The sequence below is a fragment of the Meriones unguiculatus genome, chromosome 14 (assembly GCF_030254825.1).
Source record: "Meriones unguiculatus strain TT.TT164.6M chromosome 14, Bangor_MerUng_6.1, whole genome shotgun sequence".
In the NCBI taxonomy this organism is placed as follows: domain Eukaryota; kingdom Metazoa; phylum Chordata; class Mammalia; order Rodentia; family Muridae; genus Meriones; species Meriones unguiculatus.
The window spans coordinates 4,846,792-4,872,616 of record NC_083361.1 but is presented as its reverse complement, the minus strand read 5'-3'; the positions used below and the strand labels follow the sequence as shown (position 1 = coordinate 4,872,616).

General features: G+C 43.6%; 2 protein-coding genes across 15 annotated transcripts; one reads left to right on the top strand and one right to left on the bottom strand.

Moving 5' to 3' along the window:
* Positions 1–11: 11 nt before the first annotated feature.
* Positions 12–12,491, top strand: Znf585a (zinc finger protein 585A). Of its 13 annotated transcripts, none has more exons than XM_060366616.1 (6): positions 2,151–2,472; positions 2,831–2,960; positions 4,554–4,602; positions 5,089–5,302; positions 7,493–7,619; positions 9,401–12,491. In XM_060366616.1, the coding sequence occupies exons 4-6, from the start codon at positions 5,231–5,233 to the stop codon at positions 11,722–11,724; spliced, it is 2,523 nt and encodes an 840-aa protein (XP_060222599.1). In that variant the 5' UTR covers positions 2,151–2,472; positions 2,831–2,960; positions 4,554–4,602; positions 5,089–5,230; the 3' UTR covers positions 11,725–12,491. The 13 variants fall into 13 exon arrangements, with proteins under 13 accessions (XP_060222598.1, XP_060222599.1, XP_060222592.1 ...); XM_060366609.1 differs by having other exon boundaries at positions 2,318–2,472; positions 2,831–2,943; positions 9,398–12,491; XM_021640648.2 differs by having other exon boundaries at positions 2,318–2,472; positions 9,398–12,491.
* A 3,027-nt stretch (positions 12,492–15,518) lies between these two features.
* On the bottom strand, positions 15,519–25,580 carry LOC110550718 (zinc finger protein 420). Of its 2 annotated transcripts, XM_021640786.2 has the most exons (5): positions 25,463–25,580; positions 24,193–24,247; positions 21,480–21,596; positions 17,587–19,360; positions 15,519–16,223 (listed from the first exon to the last, which is right to left on the bottom strand). In XM_021640786.2, exons 4-5 carry the CDS (start codon positions 19,169–19,171, stop codon positions 16,159–16,161), a joined length of 1,650 nt encoding a protein of 549 aa, XP_021496461.2. In that variant the 5' UTR covers positions 19,172–19,360; positions 21,480–21,596; positions 24,193–24,247; positions 25,463–25,580; the 3' UTR covers positions 15,519–16,158. The 2 variants fall into 2 exon arrangements, with proteins under 2 accessions (XP_021496461.2, XP_060222603.1); XM_060366620.1 differs by lacking the exon at positions 15,519–16,223 and having other exon boundaries at positions 16,355–19,360.
* Between the last annotated feature and the right edge of the window lie 245 nt (positions 25,581–25,825).

Sequence of the window (25,825 nt, the reverse complement as noted above, 5' to 3'; positions counted from 1 at the left end):
AGTCGTGTGGCGTCGCGCGTGTTTCTGGGAAATGTAGTCTAGAAACGGAAGCTGCGTGGCACTGGCCTCTTGGAACAAAGTTGCTTAAATGATTTTGGAAAAGACCACACCCGGTGTCTGGACGTTTCTGGGCGTTGGAACGCGCAGGGTTCAGGATGAAGGACGAGTTGCCCGTTTTGCCTTTGTTGGTGAGCCATAGTATAGGATTTATATAAATTTAAGTGGCATTAGAAAGAATGAATATTAGCTATTTACAACTAGCTAATATTTAGCAAGAATTGTGAACGAGTGGTTGCTCCTGACTAGGTATAGGGTTCTGTTATACCGTTAAAAACTCTCTTTGAATTTTTATTTATTTATTTGTTTGTTTTGAGTCTGGTTGTGACTCCAAGCTAACCTGAAACTCACTCTGTACACTGGGTTTGCACTGAACTCACAGAGATCTGTCTGTCCCCGTCTCACAAATGCTTGGACTAAAGGCGAGCTTCGCTACACCCCGTTGTGGAAATATTCTTAAATTAGGTGATGGTGGTGTGTGCATTTTAGTGTGAATACACTAAGAAACAACTAAATTGTATGCAAACAGAACTCATACAGGGAATTGAACCCTGGAACTCTTGCCTGTGGTGCAAGCCCTTTCATATCTTCTGAGTTATATTTGTGTTGGGTATTTTTAAAAGAAAAAAAGTCCACCGAGGTACAACTTAGATATAATAAAATACACTCATTTTCTGTTTATTTTAAAATACACCTTTAAAGGTTTATTTCACACGTATGTCTTCTGCTTGCATGCATGTATGTGTGCACTATCTGCAGAGGCCAGAAGAGGGCATCAGATGTTCAGGAACTGGAGTTAGAAATGGTTGTGACCAACCATGTGGGTGCCGGGAACTGAACTCAGGTCCTCAGCCCCAAGAATACACTAATATTAGAGTGACCTGTTTGATAAGGTTCAACATGTGAATCTGTGTCCCTGCTGTATGCGCTAGTTTTTTAAAAATCTACTTTATTTGGGGTTCCTAAAACCTCCTCCTCTGGGGCTGGAGAGATGGCTCAGAGGTTAAGAGCACTGGGTGTACTTCCAAAGGTCTTGAGTTGAATTCCCAGCAATGCACTGTGGCTCACAACCATCTATAATGAGATCTGGTGTCCTCTTCTGGCATTCAGGCAGAATACTGTAAAAATAATAATAATTAAAAAAAAGGAAAGAAAACCTCCACCTCTCTTGCAACCCTCCAGCCACAGGTAGGAGAAAGAAGGTTCAACCGGAACAGGATGTGGCCGTCTTTACTTCTTCCGGTGGAAGGTTCTTTCTGGGCCAACAGCAGCCTCCGTCGTCAGGATATCCAGCAGACCAGCTAATGGCAAACCAGCAAACACAGCAAGCAGTGTGCTGTCCGCCTCTCCAAGCTGTGGGACTGTCGTAGTTAGTACTCCTCAGAGTCCTCAAAATTCAGCTAACTCCAGCTGGCAAAGACCTCGCCCATCCAGGAGGCAAGGATCAGCTTTGGACAAACAAACCCCACACTCGGGATGAAAACAAAAACATGTTTACATCACCATAACTGAGTTTAAAAGAGAAAAACCAAACAAAGCTTCCCTTACACCCACTACTTTCAGAGATGTTAATTGGACTATTTTTATACAGCAAGCGCTGCCCTGATTTTCTGTGGGCCTCCACTAAATAGGCCAGGCATGCCTGGGGGAGTTCCTTATAAATCACAAGTTGCTGGGAGAGGTGAGGACACCCTTAATCCCGGCACTTAGGAGGCAGAGTCAGGCAGATCTCTGAGAAACAGCCTGGTCTACACAGTCAGGATGGAGTTCCAGGCAAGCCTGAGCTATAAAGGGAGATCCTGTCTGAAATAACCACGGACTGTGCCTCCTTGATTTCTCCCCTCCATCCCAAGCGGTTTCCCCCACGAGTCCTCTCAATGGTCCCTCCTCCCTCGCCCCCCCCCTCCGCCGCCGCATCAACTGCCTCCGATGATGTCTTACAGCAGACCGTGCTGTATTCGGAGTGGGAACTCGGTTTTTAAGTAAAACAGAACCCCAGATCCCAAGACGAGTAATTTCCTCCTCTTGGATGATGCCCAGATAAGGACCACGGTGCTCGCACCACCTACGAGACAATTATTCTTTATCTCATTCTGCGGAATCTGGCCAGGATAGCTATTCCTCCGCTGTACGGAATGGATAAGCCAAGATGGCGGCCTACGTGGAATCTGTGGGTGCCGCCATGTTTTTCCGGCCTCTTACGGAATTGTTTACAAAGCATTGTAAGCGCCAAGTCGAGTGTTGGAGTCCTCCGGTTTCCGAGGCAACGCCGAGCATGCGCAGTACTATAGTCCAAGGTGTTTTGGGTTTTTTTTTAAACCGGAAGTGGCCGTGGCCTGCGGAGGCGTTTCCTCCCCGCCCCCAGCCCTGCTTCCGTTGAGTCTTCCCGGCGAGAAGTCTCGGGAGATGGTTCCGGTTGGTTTCCGCTGGGATTCTGTGGCGTCTGGAGCGTGCGTGTGTGTGTGTCGGGAGTCGGTGCTGGCCGCTGTGGTGATGGTGGTCAGGGGCAGGGATCCTGGCGACGGCGGGACCCCGAGCCCCGGCGGTGGGAGGTGGGCGCGGGGGGCGTGTGCTGGGGTCCGGGCTGCGCGCGGGCCGCTGCGGGCTGCGATGCGTTGCTCTCTACCCCGAAAGCTTAGGCCTTCGTTAAGAGTCGCCACCTTTGCTGTGCGGGGTTTTTATTGTCCAAGTGTAAATGGGTTTCTCTAAAAAAAAATATATATATATATTTTTTTGGTCCGGAGTCATTTTGAAATGCATTTTCTGTTTACAGATAATGTCTCCAGGTAGTGGTCGAGTTGAAAAATGCTTTGTGGTCTATGCCGTCATCAGTTTTCATAAATGTCACATCTATTACGCAGAAGGAACGCATTCCATAATTGCATTGTGAGCCTATATATATTGTAAGCATATATTTTAATATAGCCATTTATGACATTACATTTTTGGTTGGTTGGTTGGTTTTGGTGACAGGGTTTTTCTATGTAGCAACCCTGTCTGCCCTGGAACTCTATCTGTGGACCAGGCTGACCTTGAACTCAGAGATCTGCCTGCCTCTGCCTCTCCAGTGCTGGGACCAAAGGCCTGTGCCACCACGCCCAGGAGACCGTACAGATTTTTTTGTCTGCTGCGTTGTGGGGGGAAGGTATATTGCTCACAACGGGAGGGTGATTTATCCATCCCTCCCTATGTCCTTTTCTGGTTCATACGTTTGAAGTTACATCAACATTTAAGTGTCTTTTTGCACAGTATGTTTATTCTTTGAAAATATATTTGTTCTTTGATCTTGCCCACCCTTACTGCCTCCCTCCAGTTATTTTTAATAATAAGTATGACTAAGTAGCTCGGGATATTATAGCATTTAAAGAGTCCATCAATTTGTAAAGCAGCTTATTTTCACAAATGCCTTTTCTTCTTGCAAGTTTTCTATCTTTTGTCCAGTTTTTTACCCCTTGGTTTTTTAAAAAGAATTGCTAGATTTTTTTTTAACATTAGGAAAAAAAAAAAACAACAAAAACTATTGGTCTCATGATGAAAATTATATCTACTTGTATTTCAATTTGTGGCATTTTTTTCCTTTTCTCTCTCTCTCTCTCTCTCTCTCTCTTTTGTACTGGACCCAGGGCCTCAAGCATGCTAAGCAAATGCTCTAACTCTGATTTATAGCCTCCAAGCCCCCTCTTCCTCTCCCTGTCTGTCACACGTACATGCACACACACATATTTAATATATATGTATTAAAACTTGTGTGTGTGTGTGTGTGCGCGCAGACTTGTCATGAGTGTGGAAGTCAGAATAAACAATGGGAGTTGGTTCTCTTTTTCTGCCATGTGGGTCCCTCGTATCAAATTTGGGTCATCGGGCTTGGTAACAAGTGTCTTTACTGAGTGATCTTGCTTCTCCCCATTACGGCATGTTTTATCATATGATACGGTCTGCTCTGAAATGTGTGTTCTGTCTTTTATAGCTTCTAGGCTTCCTCTTGTTTGTGCTATTCATGGGAGCTTTTTTCCTCTGGGCATAACTAGATGCCATCTTAGACTTTGCTCCAACTTAACAACTAGAGCAGAACAGATAGTGACAGTTTGTGTCAATGTCACGGAGCTGCCATTTATGAGGCTGTCATCCATGAAGGGGTGAGACTTTTAATGTAATGTAGTTGTTTGGGGGTTCATCTGTGGTCCTTTCAGTGACCCCTTACGTGTGCTCTGTAAGCAAGCCCCATAAGCTCATTGGTCTCACCAGTTTGGACTTAGCTGAAATTGTTATTTTTTCCTGTCACTGATGTAATCTGGGGTGGTTAGACTTCAGCTTGTATCTATCTGCCCAGTGTCATGGCACCATTTCAGTCCCTCGCAGTGGTGCACAAATACAGACTCTAAAATTATATTTTAATATTTTGGGGTGTCTCCAGTATGCATATTTAAATTTTAGTCCTGCCTGAGTTTGTCTACTGAACAGTGTGGAATGGTTGATTTAGTTTTTTTTTCTTCCAGGTGGTAGCCAGTTAGAGCAGCATCAAATGAATGTCTTGGATATGCTTGGGTATATCTCTCTTACTTTTTTGCATTTATTTAGTGTATGTGTGTGTGTCCGTGTGCATGAGCACATGCCATGGTGTGCATGAGGAGGGGAGAGGGCAACTTTTGGGGGCCAATTCTCTTGTTTCACCTTGGGGGTCTTGGGGATGGAACTCAGGTTGTCAGGGTTGGCAGCAGGGAGGGCTCCCCAGTCCCAAAGTTTCTTAAATTTTCTCCTCTCCCAGCACTATTTCTTGAGTGTAATCCCTGGTACAACAGTTTCAGCATAATTCTGGGTACTAGTTAGGAGCATAAATTCTTAGGTCCTTAGACCTGCTGGAGCAGAAATCGTGGCAGAGATTTTACCTGTGTTTTGACAGTCTCTCTAGAAGATCTGAATGCACACATGCTCAGGTTTGAGAAGCTCTGCTCTGTGGCACCTGTTACCTTCAGGGCCCCATGGGGAATTTGAGTGGTGAGTGTCTTCTGACTAAGGACTTGATCTTTCCAGGTCTCTTGGTGTCTCTCTGGAGCTCCTGACAAGATCTTTCACCACACTCCAGATCATCTCTTCCCCTCAACCCTGACTGAATTCATAGAGGACCACTAAGCTCCTGGTTGCTGAGACAACAGGGTTGAGACCCGGGGTGACCATGACAACTAACTGGACTTCAACTCAGGAAGCTATACTGTTGGTTCCAGAGGATTCTGGGAGCTCCTATGAGGTGAGGGGAAGGGATCCTGGGGGTGGGAGTTCCTCCAAGAAGTAGATGTCTCTGGTTTGTCACTAGAGTCTCCAAAGAGAAGCAGGTAAACCAGAGAAGCAACTAGACTCTTAAAGCTGCTCATTGCCCCAATCTTGATTTTTATTAAGAAATAAGAAACAACTGTGCAAATGCCCACAGCCCCAGAGACATCAAGGTAAACCATAATGATAACAAAAGACTGCTTTTATCATCCTGTGTTTATCTTTTGTCCGAGGATAAAATTCTTGGTAGAAATTGCTTCTGTGTAGGGGTTTTGAAACTGATTGACTCTCTTTCTCCTTTGATTGCCAGACTGAACACAAATATTCTGTAAAGATAGAATATTATAAAGATAGAATATTTGTGGGACTTTTCTATTCACCCACTCCAGCTCCCACATAAAGGACAGAGACTTATTAGATATTTTAATAAGCTTTAGGATCAATAACTGGGCAGATATGATTTATCCTAACTCACTATGCTAGTCTGGCTACTTCCCAGCCACACAGCTGGAATTACTTGCCATATTGGTCCTGCCTGGGCTGCTTCTGCTCCATCAGGCAGTGCTCATGGGCTTTCCTTTCCTTTCTCTCCCTCTTCCTTCCCCTCTCCTTACCTCATGGTCCCTACCTGAGACCCCAGGACTGGGAATGGAAGTTTCACTTACCTCTCTCCTCTGCCTAGTAATTGGCTGCCCAGCGTCTTTATTGACCAATCAGAGATAATTAGGGAGCAAAGTTAAATTTTTTTCTAAAGAAAGAAATTATTTTACCAATTAAAGACTCAGGAGCCAGATCCAGGAGTGAAAGCCTATTCTCTCAGAGAGGCAGAAAAAGTCAAAAGTTCCTTCTCCACACTGCCTTATATACCCCTCTCTCAAGATCCCTCCTTTCTATTTAATCCCTGTCAGCTGGTGTCTTGCTCCGCTTCTTGACCTAGGGTTGACTTTATTTAGCTCTTGGATTAAAGGTGTTTGGTAGGGTTGAGCCACACACAACCACCTATTTACAATAAACAGAACGTTCTTGGATTAAAAATGAGGCTGAGCCACTCCACAACTAGAAACAGGATTTTACAGTTCACAGTCTTGGGGTTCACAAGGGGATCAAATATCCTGCATCAAGGTTTACACAACACCAATCAGTGTATATGACAGTGCCCACAACCAGAGTGCAGTCAGCCCTCAGGGCCGGAGTTCAGTGTCTCCAGCACAGCAGACCAACCCCAGCAATATTCTCTTTATTACCTTATTGAAATCTCTGCTTCTCAGTATGTCTCCAATTTAGATTTTCCTCCACCATGTTTTGCTGCTTTTCTTTCTGGGAAATAATTGCCAAACATTGCCAACTACGTGTCTGTTCAGCTGCGTGTTACCACTATTGACATTTAATTTTAAAATTTCTAGTCTAGGGCCAGTGGGATGGCGTACTGAGTAAGGGTGCTTGCCCCATAAGCTTGGAGACACAAATAAAAAGTGGAAAGAGAGAACAGACACCACAGACTTGTCTTCTGTGTTCCGTGTACCATCCCAGCACGCACAAGCACACACAGATCCCGGAGAGGTATAGCTAAAAGCACTCACTGCTTTTTCATGAATTCCCAGGTTCAGTTCCCAGCATGCACATGGCAGCTCCCAACCTTCTGTAACTCCTCTTCCAGGGGATCCATTGCCCTTGGGTGGCTTTCTTGGGCATTGCATACATGTAGTACATATTCACACATGAACAAAAAGACCACAGTGGGCTTTCCATATCATTAACATCATCAAGACAGTCTCCCGCAGACCAACCTGCTTTAGACAGTCCCACACGGGTCCTCTCCTCTGTGATTCTAACTGTGTCAAGTTGATAAATGTAACGGTTACAGTGTCCAAGGTCATGTTGGTCGCTGGGGTCTTCCTAGCCTCCTGGTTCTGAGCCGACTGCTGCTAGGGCCTTAGTGGTGGTAGCAATGAGCATGTGGCCCTCCTGAGCTTGACCTCTCTTATGTCCTCCAGTGTCCTCCTTCAGTAGTTTGTTATTTTGACTGCAGGATGAATGTCATGGATTCTACTTGGCCAGCTTGCTGGCATTACTCTCCAGGGACTTTCACAAATGAATTAAAGGCAAAAGCAAAACCCATGTTCCTTGTTTCTGAATATGGTTTTACATCCCCCAAATTTGTTTACAGGGACCAGTGTCCTTTATGGATGTGACTATAGATTTCAGCAGAGAGGAATGGCAGCATCTAGACCCTGCTCAAAGAAGTCTTTACCGGGATGTGATGCAGGAGACCTACAGTCACCTGCGCTCAGTAGGTAAGCACAGTCCCGTTGGTATCTGCAAGGAAGCCTCACTAAGCATATTTTATTCTTAGCTGCATGCCTGCCATCAGGCATCTTAACTATGTCACGCTTGCGCGCGCACACGCACTCTCCCTCCCTCCTTCCCTTCCCATGAAGGTGCAGTACCTGTGGAGGCCAGAAGAGGGCACCAAACTCCCAGGAACTGCATTTACAGGTAGCTGTGAGCACCCAACCTTAACCTTCAAGATAAGAGCAAGTGCTCCTAATTGCCTAGCATCTCTCCAGGCCTGTGACCAGGATCTTTATCTCCTTTGTGCACTCTAAATATTATCTTGTCTGTAGATAATACGTGGTTACTTAAAACCAACTCTCATTGAACAACAAGGCATTACTGAATGGGTGCTGAAACATGAGTAGCTGGACCAAGTCCTTGATCATTTCCCTTGAGCAGGATATCAAGTTCCCAAGACAGAGGTTTTCGTGCTGGAGGAAAGAAAGGACACATGGGCACTGCAGAACGAGAGCCCATGTCAGCACTGTGCAGTGTGACCTCTTTAGTGGGAGGCAGGATATCCTTAGCAAAGCAAGAGAGAAAAATCTTAGCTGTCTTGAGCAGACTGGCACCTTAGAAATGCCATTAAGATGACTTCCAGGAGAGCTCTAAGTTTTCTGTGTTGCTTAAGGACCCTTGATGTTGACTGCTCAATCACTGAGTACCTTCCGCCTGGTTGACCTCTGCCATGTCCGTTCTCTTGGCTTTGTAGATTCTGGATTATGTGCTAATCTACTTCATTCTTTTATTACTCTTTTCTTTTATTTATTGGCTTTTTTTTTTTTCTTAAACTTTTTCCTTGTCTATAGTCTTTATTTATAGACACGGGTGTTAATGAATCTTTCTTTTATAATTACTTTGTGACGTCCACATTCATACTCCTGTACATCCCCTTGTCTTCTTTTCTGGTGAGATGCTTCAGAACACTATCTCCACCCTAACTGTCCTGCTTTTTTTGTGGCCACTGCATTAGATTTCTCATTGCTTCCCACTTACCATGTCTTTCCTGTAGGTTATGACTTGGGAGTCCTTGTCAACCTTTGGGAGTATCTGCTGTGTTTGACACTTTTAATTACCCTTTGCAAAGCTTCGTTTTAATGCTGCCCGAGTGAGTCCACATTTGGCAGGGTCTCTTCCTAGGTAGTTGATATTTGTTGTTGTTTTCTTGCTGTACTTCAGTGATGATGCCTGCGTTTAATTAGACTCTTTGGTTTGGATGGTTTTGTTATGATAGGTGGTTAGTATTCCCTTTTCTCTCTTTAGCTCTCTTCCTCCTCCCTCGCTGCCATGGGTCACTGATCTGTATGGTGAAGACTTGTAAAAACCATCCATGTTATAAAGTTTAAAATAAGTTAGAGCTATATAACAGTTCAGGTCAGCTATATAAAAGCAGGTCAGCTTTCTCTGTGTGCCTTGCTCTTTGCTTTGCTCACATCTGGCTGTATGTAATCTGTCTATCTAGCTGTCCCCTCTAACGGATGTGTCGTGGACCTAGATGTTTCTTGTCCATCGCAACCTTCTTCATCAAAGTATTACCCTTATCCTCTTCTTTATGTTCATCCTGGATGAGCATTTGTACCTGCCATCTAGCCTTTGCTAGCTGTACTGTGAACTAAAATCACTTGTTTCTCCTTTAGAAAGGAACTTGGCTTTATAGCAGGGAATTCTGAAAAAGCATCTTTGTACATTGAGCAAGAAAGTAGTTTTATAAATAATGTTTTCTCATATTTCATTCTAGAAGAATTGCAGCAGATTGGTGACCAGAACAAGACCTGTCAGCAAATAGAATATAAATCAGCAAGTGACTTAGTTTTCATCAAGAAGCCACTGGATACAAAGAGCCATGAATATAAGGGCGTTAAAAAAATAATTCATGTGAATCTGTACAGTGTTCTTTCTCCCAAAAGATCCCGTCAGTGTGATTCACTGGGGAGCAATCTGAAGTATAATTTGGATTTACAGAGGCATAATGGGACAAAGAGAATTAAAAAGATTACTGAATATGGTAAAATTTCATCCTATACCAACGTTGAGCATATTCTGACAGGAGAGAAATTATGGGACCATAATCAGTATGGAAAAGTCCTCAGTTATGAACAAGTCCCTTGTCAATATCAGAAAATTCATATTGGGGAGAAATCATATGAATGTGCTGAATTTGGAAAGATTTTCACCCAAAAGTCACAGCTCAAAGTACATATGAAATCTCATACAGGAGAAAAACTCTATGTATGTATTGACTGTGGGAAGGCATTTTCACAGGAGCCTGAATTCATCACACATCAAAAAAAACATACTAGAGAGAAGCCCTATAAATGCAGTGACTGTGGAAAGTCCTTTTTCCAAGTATCTTCTCTCTTCAGGCATCAGAGGATTCACACTGGAGAAAAGCTCTATGAATGCAACGAATGTGGGAAAGGATTCTCGTATAACTCGGACCTCAGCATGCATCAGAAAATCCATACAGGAGAGAAACATCATCAGTGTATCGACTGTGGCAAAGCATTCACTCAAAAGTCCACACTCAAGATGCACCAGAAAATTCATACAGGAGAGAGGTCCTACGTCTGCATTGAATGTGGACAAGCTTTTATCCAGAAGACGCATTTGGTCACACACCGAAGAGTTCACACTGGAGAAAAGCCATATGAGTGCACTAACTGTGGAAAATCCTTCACTTCCAAGTCACAACTCCAAGTCCATCAACGAACTCACACAAAAATGAGGCCTTATGTTTCCACTGACTATGGGAAAATCTTCAGCAGTAGCTCCAACCTCATTACACATAAGAAAATTAAAAGTAAAGAGAAATCTTCCATCTGCACTGAGTGTGGGAAGGCCTTTACCTACAGGTCAGAGCTGATCATTCATCAGAGAACTCACACTGGAGAGAAACCCTACCAGTGCGGTGACTGTGGCAAAGCCTTCACACAGAAGTCAGCCCTTACGGTGCACCAAAGAATTCACACAGGAGAAAAGTCCTATGTGTGCATGAAATGTGGGCTGGCTTTCATCCAGAAGGCACACTTGGTCGCACACCAGGTAATTCACACTGGAGAAAAACCTTATAAGTGTGCTCACTGTGGAAAACTCTTTACTTCCAAGTCTCAACTCCATGTACACAAACGAGTTCACACAGGAGAAAAACCTTATGTGTGCAGTAAATGTGGGAAGGCATTCGCCAACAGATCAAATCTCAGCACACATCATAAAACCCATACAGGGGAAAAATCCTATGTCTGTTCAAAGTGTGGAAAGGCTTTCACTCAGAGGTCGGACCTGATTACACACCAGAGAATTCACACTGGAGAGAAACCATATGGATGCAGTACCTGTGGGAAAGCCTTTACCCAGAAATCACACCTCAATGTACACCAGAAGATTCATACTGGAGAGAGACAGTATGAGTGCCAGGACTGCGGGAAAGCCTTTAACCAGAAATCAATCCTCATTGTGCATCGGAGAACTCACACGGGGGAGAAACCCTATGTATGTACTGTGTGTGGGAGAGCTTTCATCCGAAAATCCAACTTCATTACCCACCAAAGAATCCACACTGGAGAGAAGCCTTACGAGTGCCCCGACTGCAGGAAGGCTTTCACCTCCAAGTCGCAGCTGCTGGGGCACCGGCCAGTCCACACGGGCGAGAAACCTTACGCCTGTGCTGCCTGCGGGAAAGCCTTTAGTGGCAGGTCAAATCTCAGTAAGCACCAGAAGACCCACACCGGGGAGAAGCCGTACATCTGTTCTGAATGTGGGAAGACCTTCCGGCAGAAGTCAGAGTTGATCACCCATCACAGAACCCATACGGGAGAGAAGCCTTACGAATGCAGCGACTGTGGGAAGTCCTTCACTAAGAAGTCGCAGCTCCAAGTGCATCAGCGAATCCACACAGGAGAGAAGCCCTATGTGTGTGCTGAGTGCGGGAAGGCCTTCACCGATCGGTCCAATTTGAATAAACACCAGACGACACACACCGGAGAGAAACCTTATAAGTGTGCAGTCTGTGGGAAAGGCTTTTCGCAGAAGTCAGTGCTCAGTGTGCATCAGAATATTCATCCTTAAACAGTAGGAGAACGGGTCTCATTGTGATCACCACCTCTGTGAAAGGATAAAATGTACATTGTTGTAAATAGAAAAGCCACGTGACAGTGTCACACATAACTGCTCACAAAAGGATCTCAGAAGGTACTGAATGGGATTCCAGGGAAGGACACACCTGCTGAGAAGCTCAGTTTGACCCAGTAGAAGCTTTCTCCTGAAAAGCTACAATGGAACACTGTTGCCAAGTTCTTCACAAGGAAGATCATGCGACCTCCTTGTTGGAGGGTGGTGTATTCAAATGCTGATTTCTGTGACCAGAGATCTGGTTGCAGTTCCGGCTTTGGCATTGTAACTTTTATGAAGCATCTCCTGTTTTAATGTGTAAAAACTGTTCTCCATCACCTGATTGGTGAATAAAGAGAACAGCCAATAGCTGAGCAGGAGAGGTAAGGTGGGACTTCCAATCCCAATGAGAGGGTCTCAGGTGGGGACTAGAGAGAGGAGTCACCATGAGGATACAGATGAACAAGGAGATGCTACAAGGAGACTAAGATAACCTGGGAAGTAGGCCAGGCCAGCATAGTCAGGTTAGAATAGCTCAGTATCTGCCCAGCTGTAGTGTCTGAAGATTTTAATAAAATTCATAGGTCTCCTTGTCATTATTTGGAAGGTAGGGTAGGCATTAAAAAAAAAAAATTGCATTTTTACACCTCATTTGATGAAAATCCTGATGATGGAGTACGCACACTGTGAACTAATTGAATGGTAATAGAATGTAACGTACATGCCATGATAGTCTTCTGTTGTTTGTTGCAGAACATTAACCTGTGGTTGGGGCATGGGCACTCTTGGTTGGATCTAACGTCTGTGCATATCCAGTGCTTCTGCTGAGACACTCCAGGACTGGGTGTGGCATTTCATGCCAGTAATTTCAGCCTTTGGGAAGTGCTGAGGCAGGAAGGTCACCGTGAGTTCAAGGGTAGTCTGAGCTAAAAAGCATTAAAAAAGACCCAGTCTCAAATACAAGAAAGACTACAATAAATGTGAGGCTTCCCTTCCCTTTGAGGGGCTTTTGGTCACAGCCCACGAGGGCAGGAGGTGCAGGGTTCAGAAGGCCTGCAAGAAAATGACCTTTGGAAATCACTTTGGCAGGATGGTTCAACTTCCTTGGGGAGTGAGTGGGCCTCCCAGAATAGGTGTACATAATTGGTTAAGGCCAGGGATGCTTTGATTTGCATTTAGCAGCAGGGTACAATCACATCAGGAACACTAATTATCCTGTCAGCACAGGAAGGGGAGAGCTAGCAGGGAGCTGTGCCAAGGGCATATTTCAGAGTTGGTTAGAGGCATCTTGTCTAAAGACACTCCAGATGAGATCAGGTAGAGAGTAGGAGGCCCTGCTAGGGCGAGGGAGTCCTCCGTCCAGCCCTCAGCTCAGATTTTCCTGACTGGGAGGACTGCAACTGCAAACAGCAGAGTCCTCCACAAATAAAAGCATGAGAGTGTGAGTGGACTTCCCATTGTCGTTTGCACCAAGACCTGTAACCCCCTTCATAAACCACCAGTACTTTCTGTCACAAACAGCATGTCTCCCACCTCAAGTACACCGTCTTTTGAATTTTCCTGACCCTTGGGAAGGCCTGAAGTAAAACAGTTCAGATCACCTGGGTCGGATTAAGTCTCTTGTCCAGGTTTTTACATTCAGTTGCTTTTTGTAACGATTTCGTAGGAGAATGTCTGGGGTTGGAGATTTAACTGAACGCCCACTCATGCACAGGTGGCGCACGGCAGCCATGCCACCAGCAGCCATCATTTGCTAGTATTTCCTCAGCTGGATATTTACAAAAGGCTCCTTCAAAGCCCAGGTGCCATCGCTCCAGAATTCATACCACATACAATGGCTCTGGTAAAATTCTGCTACAACAGAGGGAGTTCCAGGACAGCCAGGGTTATAGATAGAAATCCTGTCACAAAACAAACTCCTTCGTGTCCCTCCCTCCTGTACCTCCTTTCTCTGACAGAGCATCAAATAACTGAGGCTGCCCCCAAGCACTGGGATTACAGTCATGTGCCCCTACAGCCAGCTTTGTGGTCGCTAAAGATGAAGTACTTAATCTTTTGAGCTACAACCTCAGCCCCAAATACCAATTTCTCAACCAAAAAATTATATATTTGATATATAATATCAAATATATGTTATGTGTGTATATATATAGAGAGAAAGAGGCAGAAAATTATGAGTAAAGAAAAAATATAGACAACTATTCCTGGGGAAAACCACATGGAAATTTGTTTATAAGTTTTGTTTTGTTTTTCAAGACTGGGTTTCACTATGTAGTCCTGGCTGGCCTGGAACTTGGTAGATAGACCAAGCTATTCTTGGAGGTATGGTTCACTGGAGCATGGTCAACTTAGCAAGGACCACACTGAGTGAAAACAACCTCCCCAGCAGCTAACACCTGACGATAGCTTTTCAGGTAGGGGCCTCATGCCCAACTCTCCTCTTCATGCATGGATGCAGTCTGGCTTTATTCTACAGGTTTTGTGTGGTGTCACAAACCCTGTGAGCTCACTGCCTTTCTTGTCCAGAAACCACTCTTTCCTTTAGTCACCCACCAGCCCTGACTCTTAAACTCTGTCTTTCCCCAATTCCATGATAATCTCTGAGCCTTGAGAGACCAGGGTATGATACATATGTTCCCAAACACTTGTAGTCAGAGACAGCACGGTGGGAAGCCCTGCTGCTAAAGCTGCAGTTGGCCATCACTGGAAAGCCTTGAGCCAAGTGTAAAATAGAGGACTCCATTTGTTGGCCCCAGAATGCAGAATGTCATGTAGTCCTTAGGGAAATTAAAGGTCCAACTATCTTTGTCCTGGTAAGATCCCTTCAGCAAGTGAGACCAAAGAATTAAAAATTAGTTTTTTGAGGTAGTGGTTCAAAGTTTAAAGCACAACCTGAAGGCCAGCCAGATGGAGACATGTCCAGGGGGGTGGCCTGAGGGAAGGACCCAACCTTGCTATATTATTTTCCTGCCCACTAGAGGTAATGTTGCTAGGAAACTGGCCCAAATGGCCTGGCTGGAACCACTCAAAGAGATCCCATGTCCTGGCAACCCATCCAGATGGCCAGGCCAAAACTATGAACTTGATGCCTAAAGTTAACCGATCATTTCAAAAGTCAATTTTCCTTAATCATGTAACTCCCCCCTTGGCTGTTTTGCCCTTTTAAAAACTTTGTTCCCCTAGACAGACCTACCGTATACCTCTCTGTTTCCATAGTGATCTTATGACCTGGGCTTGAGCTTGTATCAAATAAATCCTTGTGTGTTTTGCAGCAGAGTGGTGGTCTTTGGGGTATCACGAACTGAGCATTAGCACCTGAAATTCCTGAAATGCCCTTCCCATGTAAATGAGACATCAGTACTTTAGCTCTTCAGCCAATGACCTTTGCCCATCTGAGTATACCTACCACTACCCCAAACTGAGAGTCCAAAGAATTAAAAATCAGTTTCTTGAGCTCTTAAAGTTTGCCAGGCAGGAATTCTCCTGCTTTGGACTTGCCAGGAGGGACTGGGACCTTTAAATCACCCACCTACTCTGAGCACAGGGCTCTCTACTCTCAACTACTATGTTAGTGAAGATGTGAGCCCAAGCTCTAGCTAGTAATAAAAAGACTCTTGTTTGTATTGGACTGGTGTCCTGGTGATCTCTTGGGGGTCTCGTGATCTAGGCATAACAAAACTTCTATGTAACCTTCATTCACCCCAAATTGACCTGCTTCCCCAAAGGTGGTCCCGGCATGTCATTTCCATTTGCGCTCCCAATCACTGAATCCCTTGTTCTTGAGGACTGTGGCCAACAACCCCAGGAATGAAGGAGAGCCACAATTGCCCACCCCCCTTTCTCTTTGAAAGGATTTTTCTATGTAGCCCTGGCTCTCCCTCCTGAGTGCTGGGCTTAAAGGCACGGGCCATCATCTCTGGCTGCACCTCTTAATAAAGTAATGTCACTACTGGCCTGGCTATATCTACACGGAATTGTCTTTTACAAGACATTTCTTAAAAGCAGCAAGAAATGCTGAACTTGCACGTTCTGTATCATTCCTGCCATTTCCTCGAACACTGCAGCCTAGAATGGTACTAGGTCTGCCTTACAAAATAGTAGGATACAGGGTTAGCAAATGACCTGCCTGAAAAATAAGACTACTCACTTTTGTAGCTCATGGTCACCCTCACTCTCCAAGGCCTCATATTAGTGACATATTTGAGATCCCATTTATCCATAGCATCCTATTTCCAGGTAAAATATTATTTCATGTCCTTAGGAGAAGATTTATTATTCAGAGAACTAGGAGAACATCGGAAAATATGAGGGCTAATTTAATTTTAAATAAATAAATAAATAGGCAGGGCACAGTTGGCATGACTGTTCACAAAATCAGCAGGGTTGTAGACTCTACCATCCATAACACTCAGATACCATTTCTAAAGTCCTCATGAGGTCCTCTGGGCTCCAGATGTCTACAGTGTTAAGAAAAGAAAAAAAAAAGGGAGAGAGGAAAGGATTTCTTAAACACTGTACTCAAACACCATTTCATCTTCTTGGCCTGAAATAGAGGCTGAGATAGTTTGTTGGTTTTTTTTCCTTTGGGGGGGGGGGGGCTAGGTTTTATGATGAGTCTCTGATACAAACTCATCATTTTTTTTCATTGTAAATAGTCTATGAGTGTAAATTTGTACTTTTAGTTTCATACAAAAATCTACATATTCAAGTTTTATTTTAAAAATTTCCTAGATTTATCTTGAGTATTTACTTCATCATGTGTAAACGATCTTCTTGAGTTGAAGTTAGAGATGATAAAGCATATATGTACAGTGGTACCCGATAGCCCATGAATACCAAGGGTTTCTTTACAGTATGAATTCTCTGATGTTGCATTGTGACCCATGAATAAAGCCTTTGCACATTTTTTACATTGATACGGTCTTTCAACAGAATGAGTTCGTTGGTGCCGAGAAAGATGTGAGCTCTGGGTGAAGGCCTTTCTACATTCCTTACTTTCATATGGCTTCTTGCCTGTATGGATTCTCTCTGATGTAGAGTGAGCTGAGAGCCATTTCCTTTTACAATAAGTACGTAAGATCTGAATGGAAGTGTTCTCACACCAACGACACCATATAGTACTCCCACCCAAGTAAGTTGTCTAGGGCAAATAATAATGAAAGACTTCTTTACATTAACTATATTCATAAGCTCCCTCCTTTCATGCAAATCCTCTAAAGTCACAATGAAAATAGTACCTAGTATTTCTGATATGCTATATTCAAGGCACTATTCTAAGTGCTTTTACATGTTAAAACATGATATTTAGAAGAATCGTGTGAAGAAAACTGGTCTTAGATCTACCTTACAAATGATCAAACCCAAGCAAGGTTACCTGTAACAAATGTCACAAAGGAAACCAATTGACAGGACCATGACAACAGTGACAGAGACATTTCCTATGCTAAAGAGCTTTCTGTACTACAGCAACAGAATCGCTTTCTATTTGCTATAATGTAATATTGTTTGTAAAGAAAAGGTTTTCCTATGTGGATTACATCAACATTTCTATTCTCCCATATAAATTTACAAATGTTGAACTTCATGGAGTCCCATATTCACATCTGTAAGAATTCTGTACTAACAACGAATGACCAAGAAAAGCTATGTTAATTGCAAAGAATAAATTAACTCATATAAAAATTTGTGAATGACTAAAGTCTAGTCCACATTCCTTATAGTCAAAAGATTTGTCATTGACATGAATTCTCTGGTGTTGCATTAATTGTGACCCACGAGTAAAGGCCTTTGCACATTCTTTACATTGGTATGGTTTCTCACCAGAATGAGTTCGTTGGTGCCGAGAAAGATGTGAGCTCTGGGTGAAGGCCTTTCTACACTCCTTACATTCATAGGGCTTCTCTCCTGTATGGATTCTCTGATGTAGAGTAAGTTGAGAACCATGACCAAAGGCCTTCCCACATTCCTTGCACTCATAAGGTTTTTCTCCAGTGTGAGTTCGCTGATGCTGAGTAAGCTGTGAACCATGAATAAAGGCCTTTCCACATTCCCTACACTGATACGGTTTTTCGCCAGTATGAATTCTCTGATGTTGTATAAGCAGTAATCCACGAGCAAAGGCTTTCCCACATTCACTACATACATAGGGTTTCTCACCAGTATGAAGTCTCTGATGTTGAGAAAGATGTGAGCTCTGAGTAAAGGCCATTCTGCATTCTTTGCATTCATAAGGTTTCTCGCCAGTATGGATTCTTTGATGTTGAGTAAGCTGTGAGCCACGAATAAAAGCCTTGCCACATTCCTTACACTCATACGGTTTCTCACCAGTGTGGATTCTCTCATGCTGAGTAAGCTCGGAACCCCGACTGAAACTTTTCCCACACTCTTTACATTCATAGGGTTTTTCACCAGTGTGGATCCTCTGATGTCGAGTAAGGAGTGACCCACGATTAAAAGCTTTCCCACACTCCTTACACTGATAGGGCTTCTCACCAGTATGGATTCTCTGATGCTGAGTAAGTTGTGAGCCGTGACTGAAGGCCTTCCCACACTCCTTACATTCATAAGGCTTTTCATTAGTGTGAATCCGCTGATGTTGAGTAAGTTGGGAGCCACGGATAAAAGCTTTTCCACATTCATCGCATTTATAGGGTTTTTCACCAGTATGGATTCTTTGATGCTGCATAAGTAGTGAGCCTCGAATAAAGGCCTTCCCACATTCCTTACACTCGTATGACTTTTCTCCATTATGAATTTTCTGGTGCTGTGAAAGCTGTGAGCCACAAATAAAAGCCTTCCCACACTCTTTACATTCATAGGGCTTCTCGCCAGTGTGAACTCTCCTGTGGAGGATGAGCTGTGAAAGCTGAGTAAAAACCTTCCTACATTCTTTACAGTCATAAAGCTTCTCGCCAGTGTGCAGTCTCCGGTGCAGAGTGAGCTGTGAATTCTGAGTGAAAGCCTTTCCGCATTCTTTACATTCAAAAGGTTTCTCGCCAGTGTGGACCTTTTGATGCCGGCTGAGCTGTGAGCTTCGAATGAAGGCTTTCCCACATGCTTCACACTTATACGGTTTTTCACCAGTGTGAATTCTATGGTGTAGAATGAGCTGTGAGCTTTGTGTAAAAGCCTTTCCACATTCCTTGCATGCATAGGGCTTCTCGCCCGTATGAAGTCTCTGATGAAGACTGAGCTGAGAGTCACGACTAAAGGCCTTCCCACACTGCTTACACTCATAGGGCTTCTCACCAGTGTGAATACTCTGATGCTGAGACAGATGTGAGGCTCGTCTGAAGGCTTTTCCACATTCTTCACATTTATAGGGCTTCTCTGTAGAATGACCTCTTGGATGCTGAGATAAGTAGGTACGTGGACTGAAAACGGACATTTTATCATGCGTTACCATCTCTTGTCTGAAATAGTCTTTCTGGTTTTCTTGTTCCTTCTCTACCCTGCCTTCGACTTCCAAATATCTTCTAGAATTAGGCTTGGGTGTGCAGTGGCAAGCCTGTCATTCACTTCCCACTGAGACAATTCTGGTTCCTTAGTGGGATATTTTGAAGGTAAGTCTTTAACCAGACACCTTGAGGCAAGCCTGAAGGAGAACAGCAAATGATTTCAGCGAAAGAGAACTAACGTCCCAGAAAAAACAAGAAGACAATAATATACGTAAGAAATGACAAGGCTGTATCAGTGTTTCTCCAGTATTTCTTACTACATCCTACCAATAACAAAATTTCACAGCAGAATTTACTGCAGTTTCATTAAAACAATACTGCTTTCTATTCTACGTTATTCTATACTGCCCCACAGCCAAAAACCAACTAAGGTGATTTTGATGCTGCTATCCAAATTAAAAAAAAAAAAAATAGCTTAGGCATCAGACATGGTGATCCTTGCAATAGTAATAATAATGTATATACTCACACATTAGCCTAAATGATTTCTTATATTAAAACATAAAATGGGTGCCTTTAGATCAGAGAATAATAGGAATGAAAAAGGATGAGAGTAAGAAAATTTTCAAAATTAATGATTCTTGGTGATGTGCTCCAGAGAGATACACACCAAACCTTGAGTGTGCATGATCTGCTCACTGAGCATTTTTCTGTTTAGCCCCTTGCTTAAATCTGTTACAGATCTCTTCCTAATCATTTCTAACTCTGATTTTTTTTTTTTTAAATCAATGGTCGTCAAGTTTTGGTGGGGATAAATATCAAGTTAAGTAGTTGTTAAAATTAAAGATGTCCAAATGTACAGATTAACTGAATCTTAATCCGGTAAACCAGAAAAAGAACACAGAGGTCAGTTTTAATATTTTTATTAACTGATTCAGATTTAATTATGATTTGTTATCCCTGCTTAAATTTTTGGTAGCAAAATCCAAACTCATAGCTCTATGATACTGATACAGTTCTCTATGGTCTGGCTCTAATCACTATGTTTGATCACTTTAATCAAACTTGCTAACTCCCTTACTACTCTGACAATGTCCCCTGGCCTTCCCCAGCTTACAGGCAACTACGTAGCCCCTGCCATCTCATCAGACCTCTCTGTAGGAAACTATGTAAATGTGCTCTCCTCCACAGGTATCAGCTTAATTATCCTTCCTAAACAGTGTGAATCCTGCCTGGGCTGGGGGCATAGAGAGGTGGAGCAATGCTGCTCCTCCAGAGGACTGGGGCTCAAGTCCCAGCACCTACAAAGCAGCTCACAACTGTAGTGCCAGTTCCAGAGCATCTGACACCCTATTCTAGCTTCCACAGACAATGAATGTATTTGGTGCACAGACATACACGTAGACAAAGCAGTCATACATATAAAAGTAAAATTTATTTTTTAAATGTTATAGAGTTTTAGGTTGTTTTTTTTTTGGGGGGGGGCAGGGCATCTTTGTGTAACAGCCGTAATTGTCCTGGAACTCATTTTGTAGATGAAACCGGCTTCAAATTTGCCTGCCTCTGTCTCTTGAGTGCTGGGCTTAAAGGCATTTGCAACCATGCACAACAAAAGTAAAATTTTTAATAATAATAATAATAATAATAGAGATTCTTGGCCAGAAATAGTGGTGCACAGCAGTACACCCCTTTGCTCTCAGCACTCAAGAGGCAGAGGCAGGTGGATCCCCGTGAGTCTGAGCCCAGCCTGGTCAACCTAGCAAGTTCCATGCCAGTCAAGCTATGTAGATAGACCTTATCTCAAAAAAATAAAATAAAAATTTAAAAATCTTCAGAATTCATTTTGGTTAATTCAGCATTAGCTGTGAAAATATAAAAAGCACAAGACTGAAGGACACTGAAAGAACTGGTAGGCTAAAAGTTAAAAGACAGAAACTGACAACTCAGAGAGACAGCAAAATACACGCTCTTTCATCTTATGTAGTCCAGGCTGGCCTGGAGCATGCACTCCTCTTGCCTCAACCTCTGGGGTACTAAGACAGACACTGAGCCCAATTAACACTTTCAAATAACTTAAAACCCAGACATTTAAAGAGACGGCTCAAAGGTTAAGAGCACTGGCTGCTCTTCCAGGGGACCTGGGTTCATTCCCAGGGGGGCTCACAACCATCTGTAACTCCAGTGCCAGGGGACCTGACGCGCTCTTCTGGCCCTGCATGCATGGACACATACGTATGTGTAGGCAAAGCACTCATACACATAAACAAATCGCTTTTTAAAATTAGGTTATGAGATAGAAGGAGCAGAAATTCTTACCGAGTTACTATAGTTTTCCAAACATCACATTTCTGTATGAATCCCTCTAAGTAGACTCCAAGTATTTCCACTCTTCCTGAGAGAAGTCAAAACAACACCACTAAACTTCTCTGATTTCTGAAAAATCAAACACAATTATTGGCTGCGGAAATAAAGGACAAATTCCTTGATGGAGGGGAGATGAAAAAGAGCGCTCCATGAAGGACACTGCCAGGAAGCAGACTGAAGCCTGCTAGCACAGGATGGACAGGAAAAGAGTTAAGTGGTGAGGCATGAACACGTTCCATTTTTTTCCTGCGGTTATCTTCTGCATATGAGACATACAGGTAAGTCTTGGCATGACTAAACTCCACACAAGTGTCCCATTTCTCTTTATGGAGCAACAATACAAATACCCTGTCAAAACATGTAAGTTGGGTATCATACAACAAATGTGCTTTCACTTCTCTGATTGGGAATAAGAAAAATAGTTGATTTTTTTTTCTATAAAGTCTTTTCGAGAGCTCCTCATATATATCAGGATATATATCAGGATGACCTTGACCTTACCATTGGACCAAGGATGACCTTGGCTTGAACTCCTCACCCTTGTGCCTTGCTTTCCTTAGTGCTGGATGCAGACGCGTGCAAGCAAACCTGGCTGCCAACAGCCTTGTCATAGAAAGAAGCACGTTCCACATGTAGAGCACTCTGACCTGAGGCACACTAAGGAAAGGGGGAAATCATTTGTACAACAGACGTTTCCCTCAGGAAGCTGGGATGCACGGTTTCTTAAGACAGACGGGTTTGTTCTGTTCACATACAGTGTTCTCTGCATGTTTCACTGTCTTTGCTAGCCTTGGTGACTTATGAAGCAAAGCACTCCATTCCTTGTGAACACAGCTTAGTGACTATATTGTGCCTCTAATAGAGGCCCAGGGCAAGAGGAAGTCTGGGTTCTCAGAGCCTCCTGCAAGCTCTTTGGGTCCCCAGCCGGCCTTGCTGGCGATTCACATTCCAGGTTCAGAGCCTTGTCTCATAAACTGAGATCTCCAAGCTGTGCAAATACACAGCCGTTACAATCTTATAAAAATAAGATTTGTACAATACTAAAGAATATTCATCATCATATCTGTTTATAAGTAAGGATTCTCTCTAGGGTAACAGGACTTACGGAATCTATCTCCCTACCTACCTACCTACCTACCTACCTACCTATAAAGGAGCTTTATTAGAATGACTTCCAGACTGTGGTTCAGTTAACCCAAAGATGGCTGGGTATGAATGGAAAGTCCAAGAACCCAGCAGTTGCTCATCCCACGAGGCTGCATGGCTTTAGTCCAGCAGTTTTCGAACTGTGGGTCACGACCACAGGGGGTTGAACAACCCTTTTACAAGGGTCACCTAAGACCATCTGAGAACACAGATGCTTTACATTGATTCATAACAATAACAAAGTTGCAGTTATGAAATACCAACAAAAAAAAGTTAATGGTTATGGGTCACCACAGCAAAAACAAAAACAAAAACAAAAAAACTCTATTAAAGGGTCACAGCATTAGGAAGGTTGAGAACTACTGTCTCAGTAGCCTTCGGTATGTGCAGTAAGAAGTAGGTTCTGATGCTAGTGAAGAAATGGACTTGCTAACAAGGAGACAGCAAACAGGTAAAAGCAAAAACTTCCTTCTTCCATGTCCTCATAGGTTTCCAGCAGAAAGCGTGGCCCAGAATAGACCTGGATTAAAGTTCTGTCTTCCTACCTCAAAGATCTGGATTACAAGTAAATTTTCCACTTCAAATTAAGCAGAAATCCCTCACAGGTTTGACATCTAATTTTGGGTTTTAGTTAATTTCAGGATGTAGCCAAGTGGTCAACCAAGAATAGCTATTACATATAATATTATATTACATCATAAGGACTTTCCACATCACCAGTAATTTCATAATTTTTATAAACTTCAGAATAGCATCATATAATAAGTAGATCTGTTTTATCTTTGAAAATTTCAGGTTATTAAAACTGTTTCTTAGTTCTGAATTTCTTACTACTATTTATCACTCTTAAAATCTCCTTTTCCCATCTAAACAACAGGAAGATGGAATTATCTATCCCAAGTATACACATTCAACTTCAGAACAGAACATTAAGCTTCCAAATGATCCAATTATCAATACTGATCATTCCACATTCCTTGTCTCTCTGTACCCAGTCCTTGGCCATTTTCTAACCCTAAGGTTTATAAAGCAGGGCTCTTCCGGCAGTCCCTCTCTCCTGGACTCCTGCATACACATGGAACAAATTCACTCAAATACTCATGAACACAAAACATTATTTATTAAATAAGCAGAAAAAAGAAAACTGAAAATCAAAGAGCTCAATTCAGGAAGGTTGAGGCAAGAGTTTGACCTATATCCAGCAAGATGGTGTTGATAAATAGAAACATTTAAAAAGCTAAACTCTGGGCAGTAATGGCGCACTCTTTAATCCCAGCACTCAGGAGGCAGAGGCAGGTGGACCTGAGTTTGAGGCCAACCTGATCTACAGAGAGAGTTCCCAGATAGCCAGGGATACAAAGAGAAACTCTTGTCTTAAAAAAACATAAAAACAAAACAAAAGCTAAAATCAAATCCTCCAAAAGTTAAACATAAATAGTACAAGAATGCTCTTACTTTTAATTTCAAAGATTATGTCCTGACACAAGAAAGGTAGTTGAGGTAACAAATATCTACTGACCTCAGACTTCCCTTCAGAAGGTACAATGGCCATTCTTCCTCTTCTGTGTTGTACCCTGAGGAAAAGAAAGGGAAGCAAGATGCTACGTCATCCCTGCCATATACTCTGAATTAGAAACATGGTTTCTCCATCCCCAAAATCCATATGACATGAAGCAAAGTCAGGAGACTGGTACTGGAAATGGAGAAGGTCAAGCTGTCTCGGACATGAATTTCTTTCTAGACTTAAAGACAGAGACAGAGCCCTGCTGGGCCATGTCATGGGGCCAACTAGAGACAGAGCCCTGCCAGCCCGCGTCATTGGCCTAGTCTCTGTAGCATCTCTTCTACAAGCATTCCTCACTCTTAGAGGTGCTAGCGCTATCCTCTCAAAATCTCATCTTAATACTAGGTCCAGAGCGTCTTCACGTGGAGTCTCAGCTCTCTGCCTCCCTTCCTGCCAGTTTCCTTGGCTGTGAGATTAGGGAGCACTGGAAACCAGCAACAAAACTCTATTTCCCAGGTGCCACGGGGAGGTATAGCAGAATTGGATTTATCCTGGCTGTGAAGAAATGGATGAGCAGCCACTGTGGTCAAAACAGAACTTAAGTCCTCAAACTCTGGAGGTATTTGGGGAGAGGCCCTAAGTCACAAGAAGTTCATGATTCTTTGGCAGATTCAGCCCACCCGCCCCCCCCCCAAAAAAAAAAAAAGAATTCCAAAACTGGGGTAAGATCACAGGTACAAAAATACACTAATGACCACATAAAGCCACATGCAAAACAATTTCCACAGCGACATAGCTAGAGTCACAATTTACATGGTTAGGGCCACAGTGCGATCTTATGGTTAAAAAGGATCCAAGCACACACACAGGAAACAAACATCCTGTCAGGGATGAGCACTGTCACTTTATTACGAGGGTGCACTTCTTTCTTTCCATCCTGTACATCCAACCCCACAGTCACACACCCGCACACAGTCACCCACAGGCCTCGGAAACAAGCAGTCGCGGCTCTGATCAGCGGCACCGTGCCACACACGTCTTCACTGGCAAGCCAGGCATGCACAGAATACACACGCGGGGCCGACACCACCCCTGTCACAAACAGCTCCCGTCAGAGGAGCAACGGTCACACACCCCCTCGGCGTCACAACTCCTATTCCCACACAGCACGCCAAGCACAAACCAGGGTGGCAACAGGCTTCGAGAGCACAGGCTTGTGGCTCACGCAGGAGACTCGTCACCTAACGCCACACACACACCCTTCAGGCGTTCCCAACACTCCCACCTCCGCGGGAGCGCAGCGCAGGGTTCCGCCTCCAGCGCTCCACGCCCGAATTCAGGGCAACCAGCTCGCCAGGATGCCCTAACGAGCATCCCTCGCTCCTCACACCTGAACTCTCGCGAGAAAACGAACCGACGCGGCGTTCTTGCCCCGGCGACTCTGGGAAATGTAGTCCAGCGTCAGCGAGACAACGGCCAAGAATGCTTCTTTCTTTCCATCCATCCATCCATCCATCCATCCATCCATCCATCCATCCATCCATCCATCCATCCATCCATCCATCCATCCATCCATCCATCCATCTATCTATCTATCTATCTATCTTCTATATATCTATCTATATCTCTATCATCTATCTCTATCATC

What these genes read in the sequence shown, in the direction of transcription:
- Znf585a (XM_060366615.1), top strand. Translation starts at nt 5,231, where the DNA reads ATGACAACTAACTGGACTTCAACTCAGGAAGCTATACTGTTGGTTCCA. An exon ending in ATTCTGGGAGCTCCTATGAG is followed by an intron (nt 5,303 to 7,492) that starts GTGAGGGGAAGG and finishes ATTTGTTTACAG; the next exon opens with GGACCAGTGTCCTTTATGGA. An exon ending in CAGTCACCTGCGCTCAGTAG is followed by an intron (nt 7,620 to 9,397) that starts GTAAGCACAGTC and finishes ATTTCATTCTAG; the next exon opens with AAGAATTGCAGCAGATTGGT.
- LOC110550718 (XM_060366620.1), bottom strand. Translation starts at nt 19,171, where the DNA reads ATGGTAACGCATGATAAAATGTCCGTTTTCAGTCCACGTACCTACTTA.